Here is a 22,886-nt window from a genome sequence, read left to right as displayed (position 1 = left end):
AATAAATCAAACTAGCTTCGGAACCATAAACAGATGGTTATATCCCCCACCTAATGGGAATAAGCATAAACTCATTCCCCATAGTCAATGCCACGCAGCGTTACAGACAGGCATCTATACGGCTGCGTTATTGGTCCATCACTTACACTTTATGAGCACCCCAGAGCTGAAGCAGAGATGGCGCAGCATCTCAGGTGGGCTGGTCATAGATTATTGGCAAGTCCATTGATCTGCCCAAGAAGGCGATAGAAACATCAGATCAATCTTCTTCAAGTTAGATCCTTCCAGAATAAACTAACAGAGACGCCTTGTACTGGTAAAAAGAGTGGGTTTGCCTGATCCAAGCTGATGTAAATCCCCTGTTACTAAATCTCAGAGGTAAACAATGTGAAAATAATAGCAGTAATATTCATTCCAAGATCATTAAAATACTTAGCTTTTGGTTTCTTTCTGGTTTTTGGTTTCTCCTTCCTTTCCTTCCTCAAATCAAATACTCATATTTATTTCAAAAAAGCACCAGTGGACATATGAAAAAATGCTACCCTCTGGTGGTTAAATGTAACACACTGCTGCACAAATTCTACAAAACTGAAATGATCTTTAATGTAAAAAAAAAAAAAAAAGATACTGCAATTTCATTTTTAACGCAGTGACATATAAACAAGTAAACATAGTTAGTCAAAAAGGATATCCTTATTTTACAACCTAAAGTAAGCACTGACAGTTGTAGCATTATTTAACATTTCAACCCTTTGTGTTTGAAATACATTCAGCGGTGCAAAAACCACAATTATAGTAGTAAAACATAAACTTTGGCATCAGGAGAGAACTTGTAGCTTATTCACATGTTCATTAGCATTTGTATGCTAATGTTTGCCAGCTATACTCAGTACATCTACGTGTCTAGATTGACACAACACATCCTTTTATAAAGGAGAACATAATATCTAATTATTCAGCAACACATGAAAAGTATGAGAGTTAACTGTTGTAATAAAAACAAACTGGTGTGTAGAGTCACAAAAACAGAGACTGTAAAACTGACATTGTACCACTCCAGGTCAAGGTAACCTGTGTAACACAGAAAATAACAAAGAACAGATCTAATGTTTACCCAGGCTCTCACAGAGGATTCATACGCTCCACCTCTGCCATCTTAGAAAATAAATGGAGAATGAATTTGCATAATCACTGCACTGATGTCTGAACATTCAAATAATATGACTTCACCCTCATTTCTCTTAAAGGACTGTTCCTCCATGTTACTGAGTGGTTTCTGAAGGCAGAAAAAGTGGTCCAGTGCACACATCTCTCAAAACACAGGCCCTGCAGAAAGCCTTTCATCCTGTTCTGATATGGTTTGTCTCTTTTAATAAGAGTGTTTCACAGGGTTTAATAAATTCTCCAATATGGAAAGTCAAACTTTTATGTTTCTGTCGCACCTTCAGTCAGAAAATTATTTCGAGGAAGAGACTAGATGCTTGATTTAAAAAAAAAACCCAGTTGTAAAATATAAAAGTGTCATAATAAAAAAATCCATATATACATTAGCAGCAAAGTTTAGTACGACTGCTGCATTTAGAAAAATCTCACAATATCGCAGAAAGCGTTCTCATGCTTCACTGAGGTGGAGAAGTTGTTGCAATGCTAAAAGTAAAATGTGACTAAGTGCAATGGAAACAAACTTCGCAAACAAATCAAGACATACATGAAAAATTCTGCTTCACTGAGGAGATGAAAAATGGTGGCAGTATAATAATGTTCATCAAATTAATACATGAAACAAATGACTGGAGAATCAGCGCCACCTGCCACAGTGAGCTAACTCCTGGTATTTCCATAATGCTAGTGGATGGGAATGTGCATTAATTCATATTTTCTTTTTCAGACTTTCTTGAAATTCGGCTCAAATTTGAGCAACATTTGGATGGAAATCTGGCCATCATTACGCAACTGTTCACCAAAGTTAGCAAAACAACTCCACGCATTCCAGTGTCAGAGTGATAGGATCACTGTTTTCGAACAGTCTGCCAGTTAACAACTTGTTAACCAGGTTTTTGTGGTTGCCTGCCGTTCAAAGCAGGCTAGCTTCAGTCAGCTTACAAGATCACAAGACTCAGATTTCTCGAACAGCAAATACACAATAAACTGTGTTCCTTATCTTGGTGGTTGAGCTTGTAAAAATCCTTTTGGCCTCTATCCCATCTCATATTTCATTTCTGTCATCGTCCACGTGGAGCCTTCCTGTTGATATTTACCAGGCTGTGTGCCAGTCTCTTAGTGAAGAGTGTGTGGGATTTACCACAATAAGTGTGTGTTGTCTTCAGCAGCTCCTCCTCTAGAGGATCCAACAGAGCAGTCACTGGGTCTGCACCAAATGAGTACTGGAATGACAAAACAAGTCATTGGTTAGATTTGATGTGATGTATTGTTTTTAAAATTGCTCAGATGGTTTCATCTAAAAGATGAAAGAACATATACATTGTTTGACAGATGTTGTATTTTTGATTTCATGAAGAATCACACATTGCAAACTTAAAATGCGTCTAACTGAGAGAGGGTTAGCTGGTGCTCAGTGGGCAGATCTGCTCCCTCTGGTCCTTAAAAGACGAGTAAAGCTTCTTGTGTGAAGTCCTCCTGGTTCCTCGAGTCATTTTGCATCGTTTGCTGCAGCTCCAGGAATTCAAGCCAAAGTTCATCCTGCGTCATCTTCTCAGATTTGAGTTGGGCTCAGTGCTCCTCTGAGGCCCTCTGCATGTCATCGAGCCTCGACCATCTCGACTTCTTTGCTCCTGAGCTGAGTGAGTGGCGGCAGGAGCAGGCCTGGAAACTCAAAGCGAGCGGCTGAAATCCCAAACTGGTGTCAAAACACCCCTGAGGACGCCTCTCAACCCCCCTGCTGCTGCAGTGAAAGTGATCAGATTCCCTCAGTAAGCAAAGTGGTGCTCTGGGCAGCATTCAGGCTCAAAAGATATCTTTCCCTGGATAAATTAAAAACTAAATCCGCAAGGCAAGCTGAGCTCAGATGGGGCTCCACGGTCAGCCGGGCAAAAACATAAAAGCGGTCCACGTTGTTGTTGGAGTCAGTTTTATGCTATAGGCTTACCGTCCGGTGATAACGGGGGATTACAGAAGAAATTTCATGTCTTCCCAATAATGAAGGAGCCTTTACAATGCTCCGAGGAAATCAAAGGGGAATTACCATTTTTTATGCCAGCTCATTTGCTTGCAGTTGGGTCCCTGATATTGGGTCACAAAGAGAATGGTGTTTTTATGAGCACGTGCACACACACACACACACACACAGACACACACGTCGGTCATAAAGCTGCATTTACAGTTGGCGTATTGATTTTGTGTGGCTGATGGGGCACTGTTGGTGTGTAGGCTCCAACTCTAAATGTACCATTGGCTGTAAAATTTAACTGCTGCTTCCTGGGCTCGGCCTTTTTGCAGTGGAGGGAGGGAGGAGATGCTTTATGACGGACAGACTGCTGTGGTCTGCTCGAGACACAGACAGGCAGACAGACAGGGAGGAGCACTGCTGTTTCTAGTCCAGTTTCTTTGTGTGAGGACACAGGATTTACATTAATCACCACTTTGTTACAGAAACCATTTGCTCGACGAAAAGTGTCTAATTTCAGAGCTACGATATCATTTGAAACATCAACAGAAACAGTTGGTAAATTGAAGAATAACTAATTAATTGATATATGACTTTAGGATGGGATGGGTGTTTCATTAAACTAATAAAAGATCAGGACTATTACACTGACACACTTACATACTGAGAAGAACAAAGGATTTTGTTTGGGGTTGACGTGTTTTTTCACTTTATTCAGTGGAGGAGTAACAACTGTCCGGGCTTCTTCATAGTCAGTGTTATCAGTAACACCTGTGCTTTTCCTACAGGTCAAAATGTTGTGTTCTGTGCTCTAGGTGTCCTTGGTGTGTTTCCCCACCTCACACCTGATTGGTCACCTGACTACACACCTGCTCCACACTGGTAATCAGCCTCAGTATATACGTGCTCTCCAGGCAGTGTCCACCTTTCTGCCAGACTCTCTTTGTTGCCTCAGCTTCTTCTTTCAGAAATCCTCCCTGTTTGTTCTTTTCTGTTTGCTCTCTGTGGAACTTTGTGTTGTACTTATGCAAACCTTCGTATTAGATGGGGAAGAGTTTAAGAAACCTGAGTAAAAGAGAACAAAGCAGACTCCTTTACTTGTCTGCCTCTCCCTTGTGAGTCTGTATTTGAGTGCTCTTTCCCAGAACAGTTTTCTGAATCATCTCACTTTTACTGAGCTGCTGATGTGGTACTGCCCTGTAGTTATTCCCTCCATAACTCTACACAGAGAGCCTGAGGTTCTGCTGCAGATGAACAAGCTGAAACAGATGAAACTGTCTGTCCATGAGATTAAACACGGAGGATCAATCTCCTCCATCCTCCTGGCAAACCAGACTTAATGGCATATCTATGAAAGCATCAATACCTACATAGGTTATTGGAAAAACTGAGTTTTCATGCACACTCTGCCCTTTTGAGTTGGGGTTTTAGGCTCACTTGTGCCCGCAGATTCAGCACAGGTACACGTGTGTCGACTGCCATAATTGATCCTGTCGTATAAAGCCACAGTCTTAACTGCAGGCTATGGCCATCGCTCTGGTCTATGCTCAATAGTTTGTTAAGGAAAGCAATGAGACTGAACACTGATGGCTTCATTACGCAAATGCCACTCCTGTCGTCAATATCATTACCCTGGTGGTAAACAACACATAAACATCCTCAGGGGGGAATTAGCGCTCACTCCAACCTTCTGCCTGTGGTGGAGATTTGTGTGTTTCAGCGCAGACAATCTGATGTCACCGACACCTCCGAACATTCATTAGGGTCAACACCAATCCGAAAGCTCATCTAGGAAGGTAAAGAAACGGGGCAGTGGAGGAGAGGAGGTGTGTCGCTGAGGTTGTAAAAGGGCGTCTCCAATCAGATGTTGCACTAAATTACACCTACAACACTTCCTTATTTAACCTTTCGTGTACCTGAGAGTAGTCACCATCTTAGTGAGGGGCAGTCACAAGAAAAGAAAATGGTGATGCAGTAAAGTGGTGCTTTAACAAGAACACAAGTGTTTACATCCTCTACACGTGATGGACTCCCTTTACTTTTCCCCTTCTACCATCAAAATCTGCCTGAATAATTGATGTGGGTTGTTGAGAAACAGAAGTCGTGTACAAGTCCTTTCTAGGACAGACACTAAAACCTGACTGTTTCCCCAGCAGTTTAATATTTCAGATTGACACTTTTGGTTATTTTAGTTGACACACTGCACATATCTTGATTAAATGTCTTGTCTTAATTTCATCTCAATAATAAAATCAGTCACCAAACTGTCAAGAATTGAAAGAACATTAAACCATTGGTTTCAGGTGTGGACGAGCATGTGACGAGGTGATTAAAACGAACTATGAAAAGTTATTTACAGCAGTGCAGTTTTTATGCACTGAGGGCAATATTAGATTACACTAAAACATATAAATCTGATAGCAGTGGAGCCCATTTTAATGTTTCAAGTTCTGTATTCTACAGCTACTTTTTCTGATCTGAGCAGAAAATAAATCCCTCCAGGTTCAATCCATATCCTGGCTGAGCACAGAGGAACGTGCAGAAGAAAATGAGAGGAGACCTGTGATGGATATTAAATTTGCAGGGATTAAATATGGAATAGTGCACTGAAGTTTTACTGAAACGAACACACAGAGGCACGCCCACCTGTCGTATGGCCTCGTAAACAGCTCTGAAGGCGGGCTGCTTGTGGTCGTGGTAAACCCCTCTGTTTCCATGCAGTATGTAGACGCCGTCCTCCTCAGCCGAGGCACAGTTACTGCCATAGATACAGTGATCTGGACGATAATTCCACTGGCATGGAAACTCCAGCAGCGACTCTGGAAAAACAAATACACACAAACACTTCAGTGTAACGAAGCAGGCATCCTGGAGACTTATACAGGTATGATGTCCTGACACTGGACAATCAAAAGTACTTCCTCTTAGTCGAGCAAAGCGTCTCCTTACCAGGGTTGTGATGGAAAATGATGTTGAGAAGGTCCTGGTCGCCCCAGGTTATGTTGAGTTTGTATTTCTGTAGTAAAGGCATCAGCAGCTCCTCCCAGCGCAGCCCCACAGACGTCATATCGTTCTGTTAAAACACAAGTATTAACAGTCAAATAAGACCATCTCTGCAGTGTGCAGATATCATAGTGTATAAGTGTTGGGGATCTGATAGAGTCCTTAGTGGCAGGAGGAGGAGGACGACATCTTGTGGCCAGTAAAGGTGGTGCACACTAAACCAAACATCACCAACTAAAGAAATCCCCACTGCACGCGTCTTTACTGCCCAGCTCTACCTTAAAGAACGTGCTCCTCATCCTCGTCATGTTCATGAGCATGACCCCCGAGTTGATGCCCGTCCTGCCGTAGAAGGGGTGGCGGGCAAAGCGGTTGTACCAGGCGATGCGGGGCTCCTCGTGCTCGGGGGCCATGGCCGCCAGCTGAGAGGAATTAAACTGCGACAGGAACGCCCACAGTCGGTCTACAGGCTGCAGGAAGAGAATGTCCGAGTCGACGTACACGATCGAGTCGACGTCCTTCAGGATCAACTGTGTAAATCCAGACACAGACGTTTATTACTTAGAATATGGAAATAATGTGGATTCTCTCAGTGTTTTGAATGGTGTCTGCGTGAAACTCACAGGTAAAAAGAGCCTCTGAGAAGCGCAGGGTTTGAAGAGTTTCTTCCACTCGGCTGCGTTCTCACTGGGGAAGCTGATGGAGTAGACTGTGTAGTTGAACCTGGAGCGAATAAAGCCAGGCCACGACTCCAGCTGGAACAAAGACAACACGTTAAATTGCTTCAACAAAACAGGACGTGGTCAACAGTCATCCGTTTATCCCAAATATTTCCTACTCACAGCTTCCATGAAGCTGGCGTGTAGCTGATCTTCAGCAAAGATGTGCAGGTAGAGGTGTCTGAGGCTGAAAAGCACGGCAGACTTGATCATGGTGAGAGTCTCCTCCAGCCTCTCCCCACAGGCCACCACGGCCAGGTGCATGGGAGGCTCAGGTCTGCTCGGAGCGCCGCCAGCCTCCACCTGACCGCGCTGACGCATGATGTACCTGAGGGAGACAATGGAGACACGCAGACAGATATTATACCAAGTGAAGCTCTCTGATAAAAAGCTATCAGAGGACGTGTTTACATCAGGTTTATGCCATTTTAACAAATCCTCTATAGAGTGCCAACCCTGCATTTCACTGCACAGTGAGAAATATGAGAATGTGACAGTTTCATCAGTCATAAATGACTTTTACTCAGATCAGAGGTGTGTGACTTACCACCACCATCATGTCTTAGCCTGCTGTAAGAGATGATACCCCAGTAAACTCTAGTTTCAGCTTATTAAATGTGACAAACTGCTCGTTTCCTTTGTCTTAGGTCAGAGAAATCTGCCCCTCTCATAACATGAATGGATAACCCAGTATCCCCAGTCGCTTTTTACCTTTTATTCACTGGGTTGGAAAAGGTGTTAAAACAAAAATGGATTCCCAACTGCATCATTTTAAACAGTTGATTATATTCAAGTACTCACATGCTGAAACGTCCCATTCACTTTCATGTTTTTTCTTTTAAGTTTACAATGAAAATTATCTATAATGTGGAGCTACTTTGGCCTGTGAGGGCAGAGGATTAATCCCAGAACCAACAGGTGAAGTCGCATCTGTTTTCATGCCATTACTGACTCCAGTCATAAAAAGTTATGGCTAAATTCAGTGTATTTCGTCGGTATAGAGCCGCTCAGTCAACTACCGTCACATTCCTATACATCACCGGAGCCGTACACAGTAACACCTCCATCTGTGCCCACGTTTATCAGGTGAAATGTAATTATATACCCAGCTGTACCCCCGTCAGACCTGAATATTCAGTCCTACCTATTGTACCAGTGTGGGCTTTGGGGCCCAGTTTTCTCCGCGGCCCCTCGCCCGGCTCCGGGCACTCTGGGTGGGATGAAAACCCTCTTCGGTCCGTTTCCTCCGACCGAAACGTCCGCGTAAAAAAGCTTACTGTAAACATACAGGCCCGAAAACACGGCAAACACCGTGCACAGCGCGAGTGCACGTATGTAACGCCGCATTATGGAGTTTGAAAACGCAACTCGGAGCTAAAGTCATGACACAGAAACTAGCTTATAATACCTGTGAGGCTACACGGAATGGTAACGCACTTCCGGTCACAGTTTAGAAAATAAAAGGCTTTGTTGTGGTGCGCCCTCTGGCGGTCATATTATAGCACTAACCCACATTTACCTGGAGAGGTTAGAGGAAAATGCCGCAGTAAAGCTTTATTCACCTGCTGTTTGTGCTTCTCCCCTCTTTCTCTGGCATGTTTATGATACTACTGTCCATTACAATACAATGCATCACCCTACAGTTTATCATTATGTAAGATTTACTTATCTCCAGCATTCAAAATGTGTTTATTTTTGAGTGTAAATGAATATTGATTGACCATTCAGTAATAATTAGACATACTTGCAGCTGCTTCTGAGAGTTTATATACCTGACATCTTTGCTGTATCGTAATTTTTAAATTAATTTTTAGGTCTTATCGCCTCCACGCTTTTATTTTGAAGGCAGCAACAGGCTTCCGGCTGTTTCCTCCTTGTTCCATTCGTTTCACTTGATGCGCTTCATCCAACAGAAGCAGGAGGTCGAGACCCTCAAATGGGGGAAGGGTGGGAGCGATGAGTGAGGTTGATCCCCCCCCTCCTCCTCGGGCTCTGTCTGCCGCAAGTTTCTATTGATTTCAGCTCCTGAAAAGAGCCATTCAGCCCGGCTTTAAAGTGACGAGGCGTCTTTATTGAGGTGGCTGAATTAGACAAACAGGACCTGAGCGTCAATTGTATTTTCATTTGGTGTGGGAACACGAGGTTACTGACTAATGTAGGGGTTGATTTGATTAGTGTGTAAACTATACATTAAGCTCATAACTCCTGTATACCTGTGTTATTATGCCATGTGTGGATAAACGCTATTTTAAATCTGTTAAGTAAACTGGACCTGCATGAATTATTGAAGATAAGCAGCAGTTATGGAGTCATTCACCAGATGGAGCTAAAAGACACAGTAAAAATACTCTGCTTAGGAAAAGGCTAAATTAACAAACAAGTGAAAAATGTGTGTGTAAGAAAGGGACATTTTTCTTTGTGAATTTAGCTATTTTCTTATTCAGACATGTAATAAACAAGTTCACACGTTTCTTTTTTTTTTTTTTAAACAACTGAGCATGGCAAAGCAAAACAAACAAAATTATATCAACAAGTGACACTAACACATTTTTAAGTGTCGTCCATTTTTGCCACAACCAAATAACAAATGTCTGTCTGGACAGTTCTCACGCGTCCACACACCTAGTCCCAGCTAGTGCAGTGAACCTATGAGAGTACATCTCTGACACATTAAACGATACTAACAAACTAAGAGACACAGCCTGTCCCACAATATACCGAGACCGTATAATATCATCATGCCGTGACAGTTCTCAGGATGAGTGCTAAAACTTTAAAGTAAAAATCTCGACAGTAACACTGGTATGATGGATAATACAGCCACATCAAGACATTGTAGTATAATATTTTAGAAATATCCATATCATCTGTGTAGTTACTCTACAGGGTTTTATAAGTTATTGTGTAGTTAGGTTGATCTATAGTTGTTCTGCTGGGAGTTTATTATACTCTAAAGCTCCTCCACTTTGCTTCAGAATGGAGGAATTCAAACAGTTTCTGAAGTCCCCATCAATCACTCTGCAGGATGTCCCTCGTACAGCTCACAAATGTGTCCTGAAGTCCAAACTCTTTTTCCGTTGTACAAGCACCACACTGTATCCAGACTGGGTCCTCTGTGGCTGCACAACAGTATGAGAATCCTCTGCTTTTCCACTGGGACACTGAGCAGGTGCAGCCCTGTTTGTGCAGCAGAGATTAAAAGGACAATACCGGCGTCCTCTACAGTCCGCTGGCGACGTCATTGTGCAATTAAGTTTCTTTTTTCATCTCTGTAACAGACTTTATGGTGATAAACCTGGTTTGAAATTAGCTCTTGTTTAAGAAAATAAAGGCAGAAATAAGAGGTGCATTTGTAAGGCTGTAAGAACTGTAGTCATGGCGTGACGTGAAGGTTTTTTTTTGACAGCTAGAGGGCAGCAAAGATATCAACTTAATTTAACACAGCCCTGAGATTTTATCAACTTTAGCCGTTATAGCCAATATGTTCACAATTTATTGCCTACTTCATCTATCAGACATGTACCAACATTAATATCACTTTAGATGTGTTTCTGGCTTCTTGATGATAACAACAGTGTAACAGCAGCTTGTCTGAACTGGTTTGCTGGACATGTAGGATCTATGGTTGGTCTCCATAAGGGCCAGAAAACCAAAACAATAAGTTAAAAGCTGCGTACAGCTGAAGTTTTCTCAAATTATTCAATATGTAATATATAATATACCACACAAAATGAATGGCAGCCAAGATAGAAAAAGCTGACTGTGGCACAAATTTTAAAAACAAAATAACCGGTATTGACCTTTTAAAATCATATGCTGTACCTTTCTGCCAGGTGCTATTATACGGCCATAATAAGCATACCTAACTAACAACCTGCTCCAGACATTATGAACATCACCAAACAGTGCCAGAAGTACAGTACAGCCACTGTGCAGTGTCAGAAAAGTCACTCTTCAGCAGAGGCAGCCCAGAAGTAAAAGCTTGGAGTATCAAGATCAGGAGCAAAGGTTCACTGTCAGATTGAAGCTTCAGTGTAAGGACACTGAGAAACTGTGTACTACATGGTTCAGGTTTGTAGCAGGTAGGTAAAGAATCCAGACAGTGGCTGAGAATTCCACACGGGGAAGAATAGGTCACTCCGCCGGCCGCTGATGTTACCGAGGGTGGGGCTGCACGTTTCGTTTAATAAAAATACTGAAAAAGGAAAAATCTTGATAATCAGGTGGAAACCACAGAGGATAAAAAAACTGAAAGGGTCCAGCACGCTGTCCAGATGTTTATTTGTGATGTAGTCTACTATATTATACTTCCAGGATGAAGCAATAGCTATTTCATATTGCTTTCTAAATGCTGAATTCCAGTGCTGAGGAGGACTTTCAAATGATTAAACCTGCCAAATCTGATGGGTTGGCACCACATTCTTGGACAAATAGGTAAGAATTCCAGAAGAAAGTAAGCAAAAAACAGTTTTTAGTGCAGCTCTAAAGTAGCAGGATTCCCCTCCAGTGACCTGTAGATTTGCGGATGAGATGTGGCTGGGGGTGGGTGGGGGATTCGAGGGGGTGACTCAGTGGGACTCCCCGTTGACAGAGCTCCCCTCTCCTCGGGGTGAGGAGGAGCGGGAGAGGCCCTTCTCTGTGTTTTCTGAGCTGGAGCCGTTCTGGCTGTGGTGGTCGACCACCGACGACGCGGCGCTGGAGGACGTGGCCGAGGTGGACGAGGGCTTGGCCTTCTCCTTAAAGTCCGTTATGATGACCGTCAGGTCCCCAACCGTCACCTCCAGGTGCTGGGCGCTGCTGCGGTCGATGTTTTTTAACCTCGGCCTGATGGATGGAGAGAGAAGATTGGAGAAAGCGACAAAAACAACATCTCTAGTTTCCAGTGTTTATTCATGCATCCCTGTGATATCTAATTCCTGTTGACCCCCCCCAACCTGGTGTCACTTTGTTTACCTCATCTTCTTGTGACTGTTCTTCTTGAGCGCCGGCTCCCTGTCGCTCTTCTCCCTCTCTACCCTCTCCTTCTTTTCCTTTTTGGGCTGCGAGGGTAACACGAACTGCTGCGTTACCTGCTGCTGCGAGACGAGCTGGGAGACGGGACGAGGCTTCCTGATCCAGGGGGAAGGGGAAGGGGGAGAAACAGAGGGTACAGAGAGAGGGTGGGGTGGGGGGGGTAGAGAGAGAGACATAAAGAGGGGGAGAGAGAACGGGGAGGGACAGAGTGTGGCAGATTAATGAGAGGGAAAATCACAGTGAACACATGGCTTCATGCTAGCGTACCACCATAATCAAGAGCCAATAATCACTGCCAGTGCTGGTTAGGATGGTGCTGCTGAAGTGTTCTTAACACTGGCAGCAAGTGCCAACACACTCACACACACACACACATACTGTGCATTGAGAATAAAACCCAAGATTCAGCCATCTGTGAGATATGTAGAATACCTGCACAGGCTTGTTTTTAGCACTCACAGGGACATGCACTGACAAGATGAGATGTGTTTTGCTGAAAACAAAGACGTGATGGGAATTGTAAATGTGCAAAATACAGATTTCAGAATGCACAACAAGTATGCAAGTGTGTACTTTTTTTCTACTCAGGTGCTTTTCCAAAACGGAGAGTGGTATAATGCTGTAATAAGGAGAATAGTGAGGTCAGCCCTGACCTGCAGTCTGCAGCCTTGGACTGTTTCTTGCCTTATTAGTGAGGACGATGCACCTTTGTAAACTGGGTCCATAAAATGCCAAACACAGATCTGATATCAAATAATAATACAGTGGAACATGTTTAACTAAATGTTCCTCTTCACAGTCACATTTCCATCCTCCATAAGTGTCTGCTGTCTCAGAAATGATGCATTATGCAACTGGTCTGGCAGCAGTTTGCATGCATTAAGACTGTGATCGTATTTCTGTGCTGAAGTGTGTGTGTGTGAGTGAGTGAGTGAGTGTTTTGGGGCTGGCAGGAGCCTTAGCCGAAAGGCGAGAGTGTTGAAAAAGGCCATCTGTTGAGAGAGTCTACACATCTAATTTTGCACGCACACATACACAAACAAATAGACGCAGCTACGTGTTTGAAGGCACCTATGCACATCACAGCGTGCAGATACTGCACCAAAACCCAAATGAGCATACAAATCAAAAATGGGTGCACATGAAAAACGTATGCAATCAACAGAAGGAGCGCGTACACCGAGGCTGCACACATGAACGCCTGCAAACACACAGCAGATGAAGCATGAGGGCATGATGGGAACAGCAGAGGAGCACAGTGTGTCGGTTTTCTGAGCCCTGTTGAGCAGTTGTACTTGTAATCAGAGCTGTTAAAACCAATTTCATATTTCATGAGGCAGTTTTACAAGCATCAACAAGAATCCGCTCACCTCATGACGTCAGATTTAACCTGTGGCTCAGAAAATCTAAAATATCCACCTTTAGAATTCTTTAACTGGCAAAGTCCTGCTGGTAACACTACAACTGTGTCACTCGAGTGTACTAACCTGTGTGTGAACCCTTTGAAACGCAATGCAATTACAAAACACTGGCTTCCAGGTGCTTTGTGAAAAATGTCCTTTTGCACTTGCCTAATGTAATTATAAGGGTGTAACACAGCACAAGTACAGAGTGTACAAATGCACTGGACTAAACAGAATCCATCCACAGAATTAGTCTGAGCAGCTGGCCAAGTGTTGCAGAGCTATGTGCCACATTTTTGCCAAACAGGAGCCTTGGTGTCCTATTTAGTTTAATTTAGAGGCTTCTATCTAATTTTCCATGAGGAAATACTGCGTATAAGAGCCGAGGCTGCTGGTCTGCTGTCTTGTTCTAAGGGCAGAGCTGTTGTTTAACAGTTCTGGGATGACCTAAATTAGGGCCCAGCTTCAAAGAGTCTCTCCCAGAGTCAGTTTTTTTTCCCCAAGTTATCACTGCCTTCACGGAACATGCAGCAATGCTAGCAAGGCTAGAGTGAAATGCAAATGGGTCTCTTGGCCTACATAACTGTCTGATAGGGAGGAGATGTAGAGATCCTCTAATATGTCTGTCTTGTCAGCACGATTGCTGCAGAACTGCTGACACCTTTTTTAAAATAAAGGCAGAGGGCCTCTCAAAGTCCTCTGTTCCCAGCTCAAGCAATTTGCAGCTCTCCTTGACATCCTTTTACCCCCCTCCACCCCCAAATACTCCTCCTCCTCCTGCAGCAACAAAGCAGTGTCTGGTGTTCTGAATTTACTGGAGCTCACACACAAAGCGGCGACTGTCACAACAGAATCGACCGTCCTGCCCTCAGGACAAATGTTAGCAGCTTCCAAAAATAAAAACAGGACTACAGACTGCCTCATTCATAACCCTCCTCCTTTTTTTTGGTCGGCGTTTGATTGATGAATCCAGTTTCAAGATGTGGTTTCTGTGTGATTTACTGTAATGTAATGAGCAGATGAATTACTGCTGTCTCATTAATGCGGCAAATGAGCGCTGTATGTTTCGCTTAATGTGGGATCAAGGGGGGAAAAAATAGTCAGCCAAACCTAATAACGGCCTTTTCTATTTCAAACTAAAAGACTGGCTGTGCCTGAGAGCGATGACGGACAACTATAAACATATTTTGTTCACCCTATCCTCCTCGTGTTTTACAATGAAGTAGATTCTGACTAATAGAGCCGGCTCAATAACCTGGAGGTGAAAGAGGAGACAACCTGGTATTACAGTGAGGCAGGTCTGAACAGAGCTGCTACTGGTAACCCAATCAAATGGTTATTATCTTAGCACTTAGGCCTAGAAGCTGAAGAGAGTGTGTGTGTGTGTCTATTGATTCCAACAGGAATTTCTGTGCCTAATGTAACAGCCTATTCTTTCTGACATTAATACCTCGTGTTGGAACTGTTGTTCTGATCGATATTTGCTCCACTCGCGCCGTCTATTCTGCAGCAGCTAATGGAGTCCCACACTGGGAAATTAGGATGTTACGAGGAGACCTTAAACACAACAAACTGTATTTCCTTGAGAATGGAAAGAACAAAGGCAACAGTAGATATTAGTCTTTGTTTTCCTGATCACCCTCCTTTCACTGGTTGGTTTTCTTCAATCTAAAGTTTAATTCCAAAAGTCAAAATAACCATAATTCTAATTCCCAACCTCTCCAGCTTTTGCTTTAAACCTCGAGCTGAAGACGAACCCGAGTCGAATGGCTGTGGAAGTACAAATGCTGCCGCTGATCCCTCACCGCTTCACTTGACAGGGAAACTCTGGCTGACCCCTTTCTAAATACACACACACACACACACACACGTCATCCATCGCTATCTCGCTCCCTCAACCCTTTCGCACTCCTCTCCCTCCTTCTGATGCACCCGCTGACCTCGCACTCTTCGCCCTCTGGCCCGTGCTTGAAAGCAAGGGGGGGGGTGTAAACAAAGCAACCGATGGAGCGACACCATCAGAAAAGAACTCCTCCCGGTGTCGATCGGGTTCACTGTTGGAAAGTAAATGTTTGTGCGTGACAGATTCAGTGGGCGGTCAAATTATGAGACTGTTATGTTTCTGCTACGGTGGACAAACAGGTCGACACCACTGCTTGATGTGACTCAGCAATTAAAACAGATAGTGTTGTGGGGCGTACGGGCCATTACCAAAACACACCTACCAACTGTTATTACATTTTTGTGTCGACAAACCTCAATAAAACTGAACACAGGAGCCAGAATAAACGGCTGCGCTTTTATTTTGAAATATTTTTAAAGCTCAGAAAGCTCAGACCCTTTATCACACACACTCGTGTTAGATCCAAAAAGACAGCAGCATGGTGTTCTGCAGATGTTTGGCCTGCTTGCTAACATTTGTCGAGTACATTGTGTGATGAGCAAACAGCCCACGGGACAGCTGATGGACTGCATAAGCACTGGAGAGAGAGAGTGTGTGTGTGTGTGTGTGTGCTGCTGTAAACAAAGCTCATCTCATTGCTCTGTGATGATTGTAAGATCATTGTGAAATAGCTTATTTTACACCCTGACTTCAGGTGTAGGTAAGAGAGAGTGTGTGTGTGTCAGGTTTTCTATCAGCAGGTTGTAGGCTGCTCCTGGGAGCTCCTCCAACCCGATGATTAATGTCTCTCCCTGCCTGTACATGCTACCACTGTGTGTGTGTGTGTGTGTGTGTGTGTGTGTGTGTGTGGAAAAGAGAGAGACAGATGGCTCTCCACGTCCTGTGGTTTATGACACCTTCTACAGCCCCGCTAGCCACACTCACACACTCACCACATTCCCCTCTCACATGCAAAACACCCGCCTGCACACAAATACACACACACACACACACACACACACAGAGCAGCGTGTCATGCATCAGTGTCACTGTAGTAATTATGGGCTTATCATGTAGCCATAATCTTGAACCACTGTGACGTGAAAACAGCCAGCTTCATTGTCCCCGGTGCACGCTCGGTGTTTGTATGCTGTGCGACTGAGACTGTGACTTATTAGAGGATGTAATAAAACATTGATTGGTTTGTTTTACCTGCATCACACCTGTTTACAGATGCAATTTGTGTACAAGTCACTTTACTTCCTGTTTTTTTTTAAGTGGTTGCAATAATAATAATAATAATCAGAGTTTCTCTACTGCAGATTCAAGCCAGCTCATAACATTTCTTAGTATCTGCTGTTGCCTGTTCTAATGATCTCATGTTCACTCATGACCCGAGCACTAAGACCTGCAGCAAAGCCAGAGCGGCTCAAAATACCTGACAGTGTTTCATGACACTTTTCCAGAGGAGATGTGAGTCAACGTCGAGCACCAACGCTGCTGCACAACGATGAAAACAAACCCGGCGATTTTGTTATTAGAGCTTCAAAGCGAATGAAAACACACTGACTCTGAGGTGAGAGTCATGTGTAGTAGCACGTTCTGTGTAATCAGAGTGGGAAATTAATAGTAGCATTAACACACAGCAGCCAAATAGGGGGTACACTTCGGTAGCGTCTGGTAAATTAGCTATCACCCACACACCTTAGCAGCAAAAAAAAAAAGAAAAGTCATCTGTAAAAGGCTGTAGAACGAAGCTAATAATAGAGATATAAGGACAGAGTAACTGATTTTACTGCCTCTTCATTCAGTATTCATGTCTTTGTAAGTATAAATGTGTGCACTGCCAGTGGAATAATATGGAAATACAGCTTACTCACACTTTACACTACGAATTCCAGTGATACATTTTCCTCCAGGCAGCGTTTAATGTGTGCACACACAGCGTTATATTGTACATTACTGTTGCAGCTATTTTGAGAGAGTATTTTTTAAAAAGAGAGAAACAATCCAGCCCATCTGAACCCCAAAATGTGTCAGAATCAGCTGTGTGCATATGATCAGACAGCTCCTGATCATTATCTCATATTTCTGATGCTGAAACCAGTCGTTTGGCTGCTTCATGCAAAAGTTTTGAAACAGCAACAGTTTTATTGTCAATATCTGCATCAGAACTTTGTGATTTTTTTCCACTGTGCTCTTTTTTTGACTTGTGCTGGGATTTTATTCACTTATCTTGTGATTGATCTCTGTTTCCTTTTAATAAGCAGTGCTGAAATGATTCAAAGATGAACAGAAAATGACTGTGCTGCTATTTTTGAATAATCTCTTCATCATTTCAAGCAAAAAAGCCCAAAATGTGCTGCCTCTAAGCTCTAAACTAAACTAACTAATTCTAAACTCAATATCTTTGGCAATTTTAACTGTTTGTAAGACAAAATGAGACTAAATGCTCAGTCTAAAAAAATAATCTGCAGATTAATCCATTAAAAAAATGACTTTAGTTGGAGCACTACTTGCAGGTAATATGTAGATGCCTTCATACACATGTTCTCAGGTTTAAGTTTCTTATTTATCAGTCAGTAATTGCAATAAACATGGTGGATTCCTGCACCCGATAATTCACACTCTCATACTGACAGCTGCATTTCTTTACAGCAAATCAACTAACTGCAACTGAGCCAAATCCACAGTTACAGTCCAATCCTGAGTGCGTGCACTGCTCATGAACTGTGAGGGCGAGCTCGTGCGGAGGATGATAAAACAACATCTAAACAGCCGAACGCTGACAGGTTCCCAGCCAGAGAGGCTTGTGCTTGTTTAGGTGGAGCTGATGAAACCTGCACATCAGTCAACCTGTCACCGAGAGACGCCCTAGGTTAAGTTCAACTCAACTCAACTGGAGAGAGAGAGAGAGAGAGAGGGAGGAAGAGGGAGATTGCTGATGGAAAGAGGAGATAAAGGTGAAGAGAGAGAACTAATAGGAACATGATCAAACTCACTGTCCTGACCTGTAGGAATATAATGCTGCCAAACAAGCTCTTGAATGCAGAGCATGCACACACTGAGTTTCCGTGGTGGGCCTGACTCGTCAGAGCTCAGCCCGGTGAACAGATGCAGATAGTGGAGGCGACACACCAGAGAAGGTCACACACACACTCACATGCAGCTTAACAGCTGTCTGTCAACACCACTTCACGACATTTTCGGCTTTTACTCCAAACACCGGACAGGTGAATGAACTCTCTTTACATTCTAAACATTAGGATGACGCCCTGATCCAGGACAAATCGTAACCGGTGCACTGGGAGGCCATCTGCGTCTCGCTCCAGGACGCTCCGCTCAGGGGTTCTTTTCAGCTGATGTAGGATTCAAACCTGTGACCTTGCACTGATCAAACAGCCTCTTTTTTTAAGTACCACACCACTGTAGCGTGACTTTCATCTATCACGCTGCTTTTCAAAGGCTGGGACTGAGGCCAAAGAGTCACAGGAAGATAAAATGGCCACTTTTTCTCGGCAAAGTCTTAAGGTAATGAGGTCGCCCAAAGCTCCTCTAAGACAGCTTTAATTAAATACTCTGAGCGAGCACCTTCCTGTGGAGGAGCAACATATTTTTCCATATTAAAGCGCACAAATGACTATTAGATGTAGAGGGAATATTTAAATCCTCGTTTCTGTTTTGCTCTGCTCGTGTTTCTTGAAATCTGACTTTGTAGCTGCACAAGTTTTCCAAGCCGCTCAGTAGAATTAGCAGAACTTCAGACAGTTCCCCTCTTTTGTCAATCTGTCTCTCTTCCATTTCACTCCACCTCCACTCGCCGATAAGCGAGTCCAATCCTGCTGATGTATCCCTGTCTTCAGTCAAACTCCCGGGCCTCGACGGCGTGCTCTCAATCAGCCCCCGGAGGGGAGGGGCGGGGGGAGCTGCAGTAGATCATCTCTCCACATCAGAGGGATCCAGGCGGCGAGATCTGCTAAAGCTCACCTTCATAAAACATTTATCTTCATCTCCTGTCAGCTATCTACACGCAAACTCTCCTTCTGCTAAAATATTTCTCTACCTTGTACCAAAGTGTTCCCCATCACCTCAAGCCCTCGCTGAAAAGACACAGGTGCTGTCAGGAAGAGAGCGTCACGTCAGTGCTCTTGACCTATGAGAGGCTGTCAAACCTGTGTGACCTTCAGGCTCCCTCCGACCACCGGGCGCTCCACGCCTGCCTGTGCCGATTCATTACTTCACAGTAATAGCTCGGTCGTGCTTGTTTAGTAACTGGCGAAGGGAATTTGCCGTGTCCTACATTTATATTCCGCATGTTGTTTGCCCTTTTCTGCACCTCCAGCTCGCTCGCAGAGGAACCCGCTCGTGCTGTCGTGTTCGGTCGTTAGCAGCTGCGACCACCTGTGTGGCCATTTTGCGTTTGAGCAGTTTACGTGCGGCCTCCGTGTGAGAGCATGACAATACCACTACAACAACACTTCTGCAGCACTGCAGCTGGGAAGACAAGGGGGAGGCAGGCGGGAGAGGGGGGGTGGGTTATTAACATTAAATAAGACCTTTCTCATGGACCTTTTTCTAAATTTGTCTCTGGAAATCTGGGCCCTCGCGTCCGTGCCACCTTCCCCAGGAAAGAAAATGAATAAAAGCCCATATGTGGAGGACAAAGGGCGTCAGAGCTGTTGGTGAAGATTCAGGCAGGTTCTTGGCAAAGCTTCAGGCTGCTTGTTTGTTACAGAAGCTCACCAGGGTCACTGAAGTGTCCTCAACAATCAGCGCTCAATTGCAACGAGCTGGACCCTATGACAACAGCATGTCTGCTGCTCAATCTCTTTGTTTGTGTGAGCAGCAACTGTGCTCGAGTGTGTGTGTGTGTGTGTGTGTGTGTGTACACCACAGATATGTTTGCAGTCATGTGTTAAATTTGCATGTTGAGTGCATCTGTACATCAGTGTGTGTGTGTGTGTGTGTCTGATGACAGCAGGCTGATTAAGCTGTTGCATAGTAATGAGCTATGTCTGTCTGTCTGGCAGCTGCTCTGACAACCTCCTTTCACAACTAGCCCTCCCACACACGTACACACGAGCGAGTGTGCACACGAGAAACACACACACACACACACACAGAGGCACATACATATTGTGTCACTGCATGCTCCAGCACACACAACAGCACCACAATCCTGAAAAGGCATCAGAACTGACAGCGGCACCGTGTGTGTTGCTGTTGTTGTTTCTGCCGTGGTTAAATAAAGTTGTGCTAATGTGCGATGCATTAAAGATGTAACAACACAACTGTTTGTTCTAGCCTGAGCAAACAGCTACACAGCTACACTGCTGTGTTTTCATCCTGATAATGACCGCCACTCAGGAATAAGTCATTTCCTGCTTCAAATCACTGATGTCAGGAGAAATATCATCCACAGGCGCAGAGGGCACAGAGTGTGTGTCTATATGTGTGTGTGTGTGCGCCTACATGCTGTGTATTTGTATGCTTGAGTACCTGCCTCCCTCCCACCCCTGTTACAAATATCTCCGGGGCAACAAGATTGATGTGTGTGCTTTAAGAGAGCGCCGCGCCTGTCCCTCATTTCACTGAGGTCAGTGTCAGCACCGGGGCGAGAACATGGGAGACTTAACGCGCTGCTCAGAGAGGAAGTGAAAAGATACGACTGACAAATAAACACGTTGAGTCTGAGGAGAACGCAGATAAGAGAATAAGGAGATTATCCTCTGAAAACTACAGGAAACAAACCACCGTGTTTATGTTTCCTGTCTGAACTGGAGGTAGAAAGGCAACAGTCATTCATAGTCATCATTCATACAATCAGATCAATCCATTTCTCATGGTGCAAGTGTAAAAAATGCTTAGAGGGAGGGGTGGCAGTAAGATTAAACTAGTCCTCATTTTCCTGTAGGGGGGCCGGCCCCTCAGTCCCAAAGGACCCATTTCCCTCCTCACACACACACACACACACACAGCAAAGGGCTCCGCTAATGCAAAAGACACCAAAGGGTAATGTACGTCCATCGCCTTACCTTGTTGATGTCCCCTTCCTCACATCACACATCATGCACTTAAAAGCCTCGGCCGTGTTCTTGTACGTGCACACGCTGCAGTCCCAAAACCCCTCGTCGGAGGAGGGCTTCGGTTGACGCTTCGGCCTTTAAAACAATAAATGTGAAAAGAAAAAAAAAAGAAAATTAAAAGAGAAAGATGGCAGGAGAGAGGAGGAGGAGGAGGAGGAGGAGGAGAGGGGGGCGAGAGGGAGACAAGAGGAGTGAGTTCAGCTCGCATCCACGGAGGCTATCGATAGCAAACATCTGGGTAAGCCTATAAGGGATTTAGGAAATCATCTGCGAGGCGCGCTGTGATCCGACACTGTAATTGGCGATGAGGTTTTAACACCCGCGCGCGCGCGCACACACACACACACACACGCCTCGCACGCGCGCACACACATGCATACACACATGCCGCGCGGGAGACAGCGAGGTAGAGAGAGAGAGAGAGGAAGAGAGAGAGAGAGAGAGACCGCGGAGAAAACCCTTTTTTTCCTTCCTCCGTGCGCTCGCCGATGTCCGCTCCCCTCTCTTTTCTAGCTTGAACATCGAGGACGCGCCGACTCGGCCGTTTACCTTGTGGGACTCCTCTTGTCGCCCATGCCAGACCAGGGTTCCTCTGGAGGTGTTGAGACGAGCAGAAGTCTTGTTATTTCCGACTATTTTTTCCCCCCCAGCAAAAAGAAGCGATGCGCCTGTGCCGCTCGGCTTCCAGCTGTCGTGGAAACTCCGCTTGGGAAATGGTCACGTGACTCGCCCCGGCCAATCAGAGGCCGGGTTACTTCCCGAGGCTGACATTCCTCTTGATGAATCTACGGGTGCCTTCACGTACCCGCAGCAGGCCCGGACTTCCGTGTGTTAAGGGTGATAAATATATTATTATTTGGTTACTGAGACAAACGAGCTAGGCAACGTGGATGTTCTTCACCTGGATGTAATGTACAGCTGAATGTACGCTGGTTTTCACTCTTATCAGACACTGCAGCCAGCTTCACATATTCGCGCACAATAAAACAGCGAAGAATATAAAAAAATCTCACCGTCTCGTAAAGTATTTTATTTGAAGATTATTGTCGTGACTGATTCATTTCGGGTACAAATACAGAGCAGCCGATGAACAAAATTGTTCAACGCGTGAGCAGGAATGAAATGTAAAACGCGCAGCATACAAATCTATTAATAATTATACATATTAATAATAAAAACACAGGTACTTAATGAATACAAACGACTATTTGCCTCCCTCTCCTCTCATGAGCCCTGACGATTGTTCATCTCCGACGACACTCAAACGCAACAAAGACACAGTAGCTAATGTGTCCACAGCAGTGTGTTCACACGGTTCCGCTCATGTAGCCGGGATCCTTTCATATCCCTCCATCTTCTCATCTGCCCCGCAGACTGCAGACACGCCGCGGCAGCTTAGGCCACAGACGCGTTCAAACATCGGGGAATCCCTCGCTTTGTTTGCGTGCTGACGCAAGCGAGCTCAAAAAGACCACCATCCCAAGCAGCCAGGGGTTCCCAGTCCCTCTCATATCAAGGATAACTAAGTAGGTCTCCATTATCTCCAGCCGATGGGATTTCCCCGCAGAGAAACCTCGAATGCTGCAGTTGAGCTGCGGCAATATTTAGCTTTAGAAATGCTTAAATCTCGTTTTCTCCTTTCAAATAAATAGAGAA

At 44.5% G+C, this 22,886-nt stretch overlaps 2 protein-coding genes across 2 annotated transcripts; both read right to left on the bottom strand.

Annotated features, from left to right (window-relative positions):
* Positions 1–572: 572 nt before the first annotated feature.
* gxylt1b (glucoside xylosyltransferase 1b) lies at positions 573–8,281 on the bottom strand. The gene is made up of 7 exons (XM_018685180.2): positions 7,991–8,281; positions 6,970–7,174; positions 6,751–6,882; positions 6,406–6,657; positions 6,074–6,197; positions 5,771–5,943; positions 573–2,384 (listed from the first exon to the last, which is right to left on the bottom strand). Exons 1-7 carry the CDS (start codon positions 8,191–8,193, stop codon positions 2,223–2,225), a joined length of 1,251 nt encoding a protein of 416 aa, XP_018540696.1. The 5' UTR covers positions 8,194–8,281; the 3' UTR covers positions 573–2,222.
* Positions 8,282–9,298: 1,017 nt separating this feature from the next.
* On the bottom strand, positions 9,299–22,214 carry yaf2 (YY1 associated factor 2). Its single transcript, XM_018685167.2, has 4 exons — positions 21,780–22,214; positions 21,180–21,305; positions 11,800–11,955; positions 9,299–11,670 (listed from the first exon to the last, which is right to left on the bottom strand). The coding sequence occupies exons 1-4, from the start codon at positions 21,803–21,805 to the stop codon at positions 11,415–11,417; spliced, it is 564 nt and encodes a 187-aa protein (XP_018540683.1). The 5' UTR covers positions 21,806–22,214; the 3' UTR covers positions 9,299–11,414.
* Between the last annotated feature and the right edge of the window lie 672 nt (positions 22,215–22,886).

Source organism: Lates calcarifer, linkage group LG18, assembly GCF_001640805.2.
Source record: "Lates calcarifer isolate ASB-BC8 linkage group LG18, TLL_Latcal_v3, whole genome shotgun sequence".
NCBI classification, from domain to species: domain Eukaryota; kingdom Metazoa; phylum Chordata; class Actinopteri; family Centropomidae; genus Lates; species Lates calcarifer.
The sequence above is the reverse complement of the archived record's forward strand: the minus strand, read 5'-3'. Positions and strand labels throughout refer to the sequence as shown.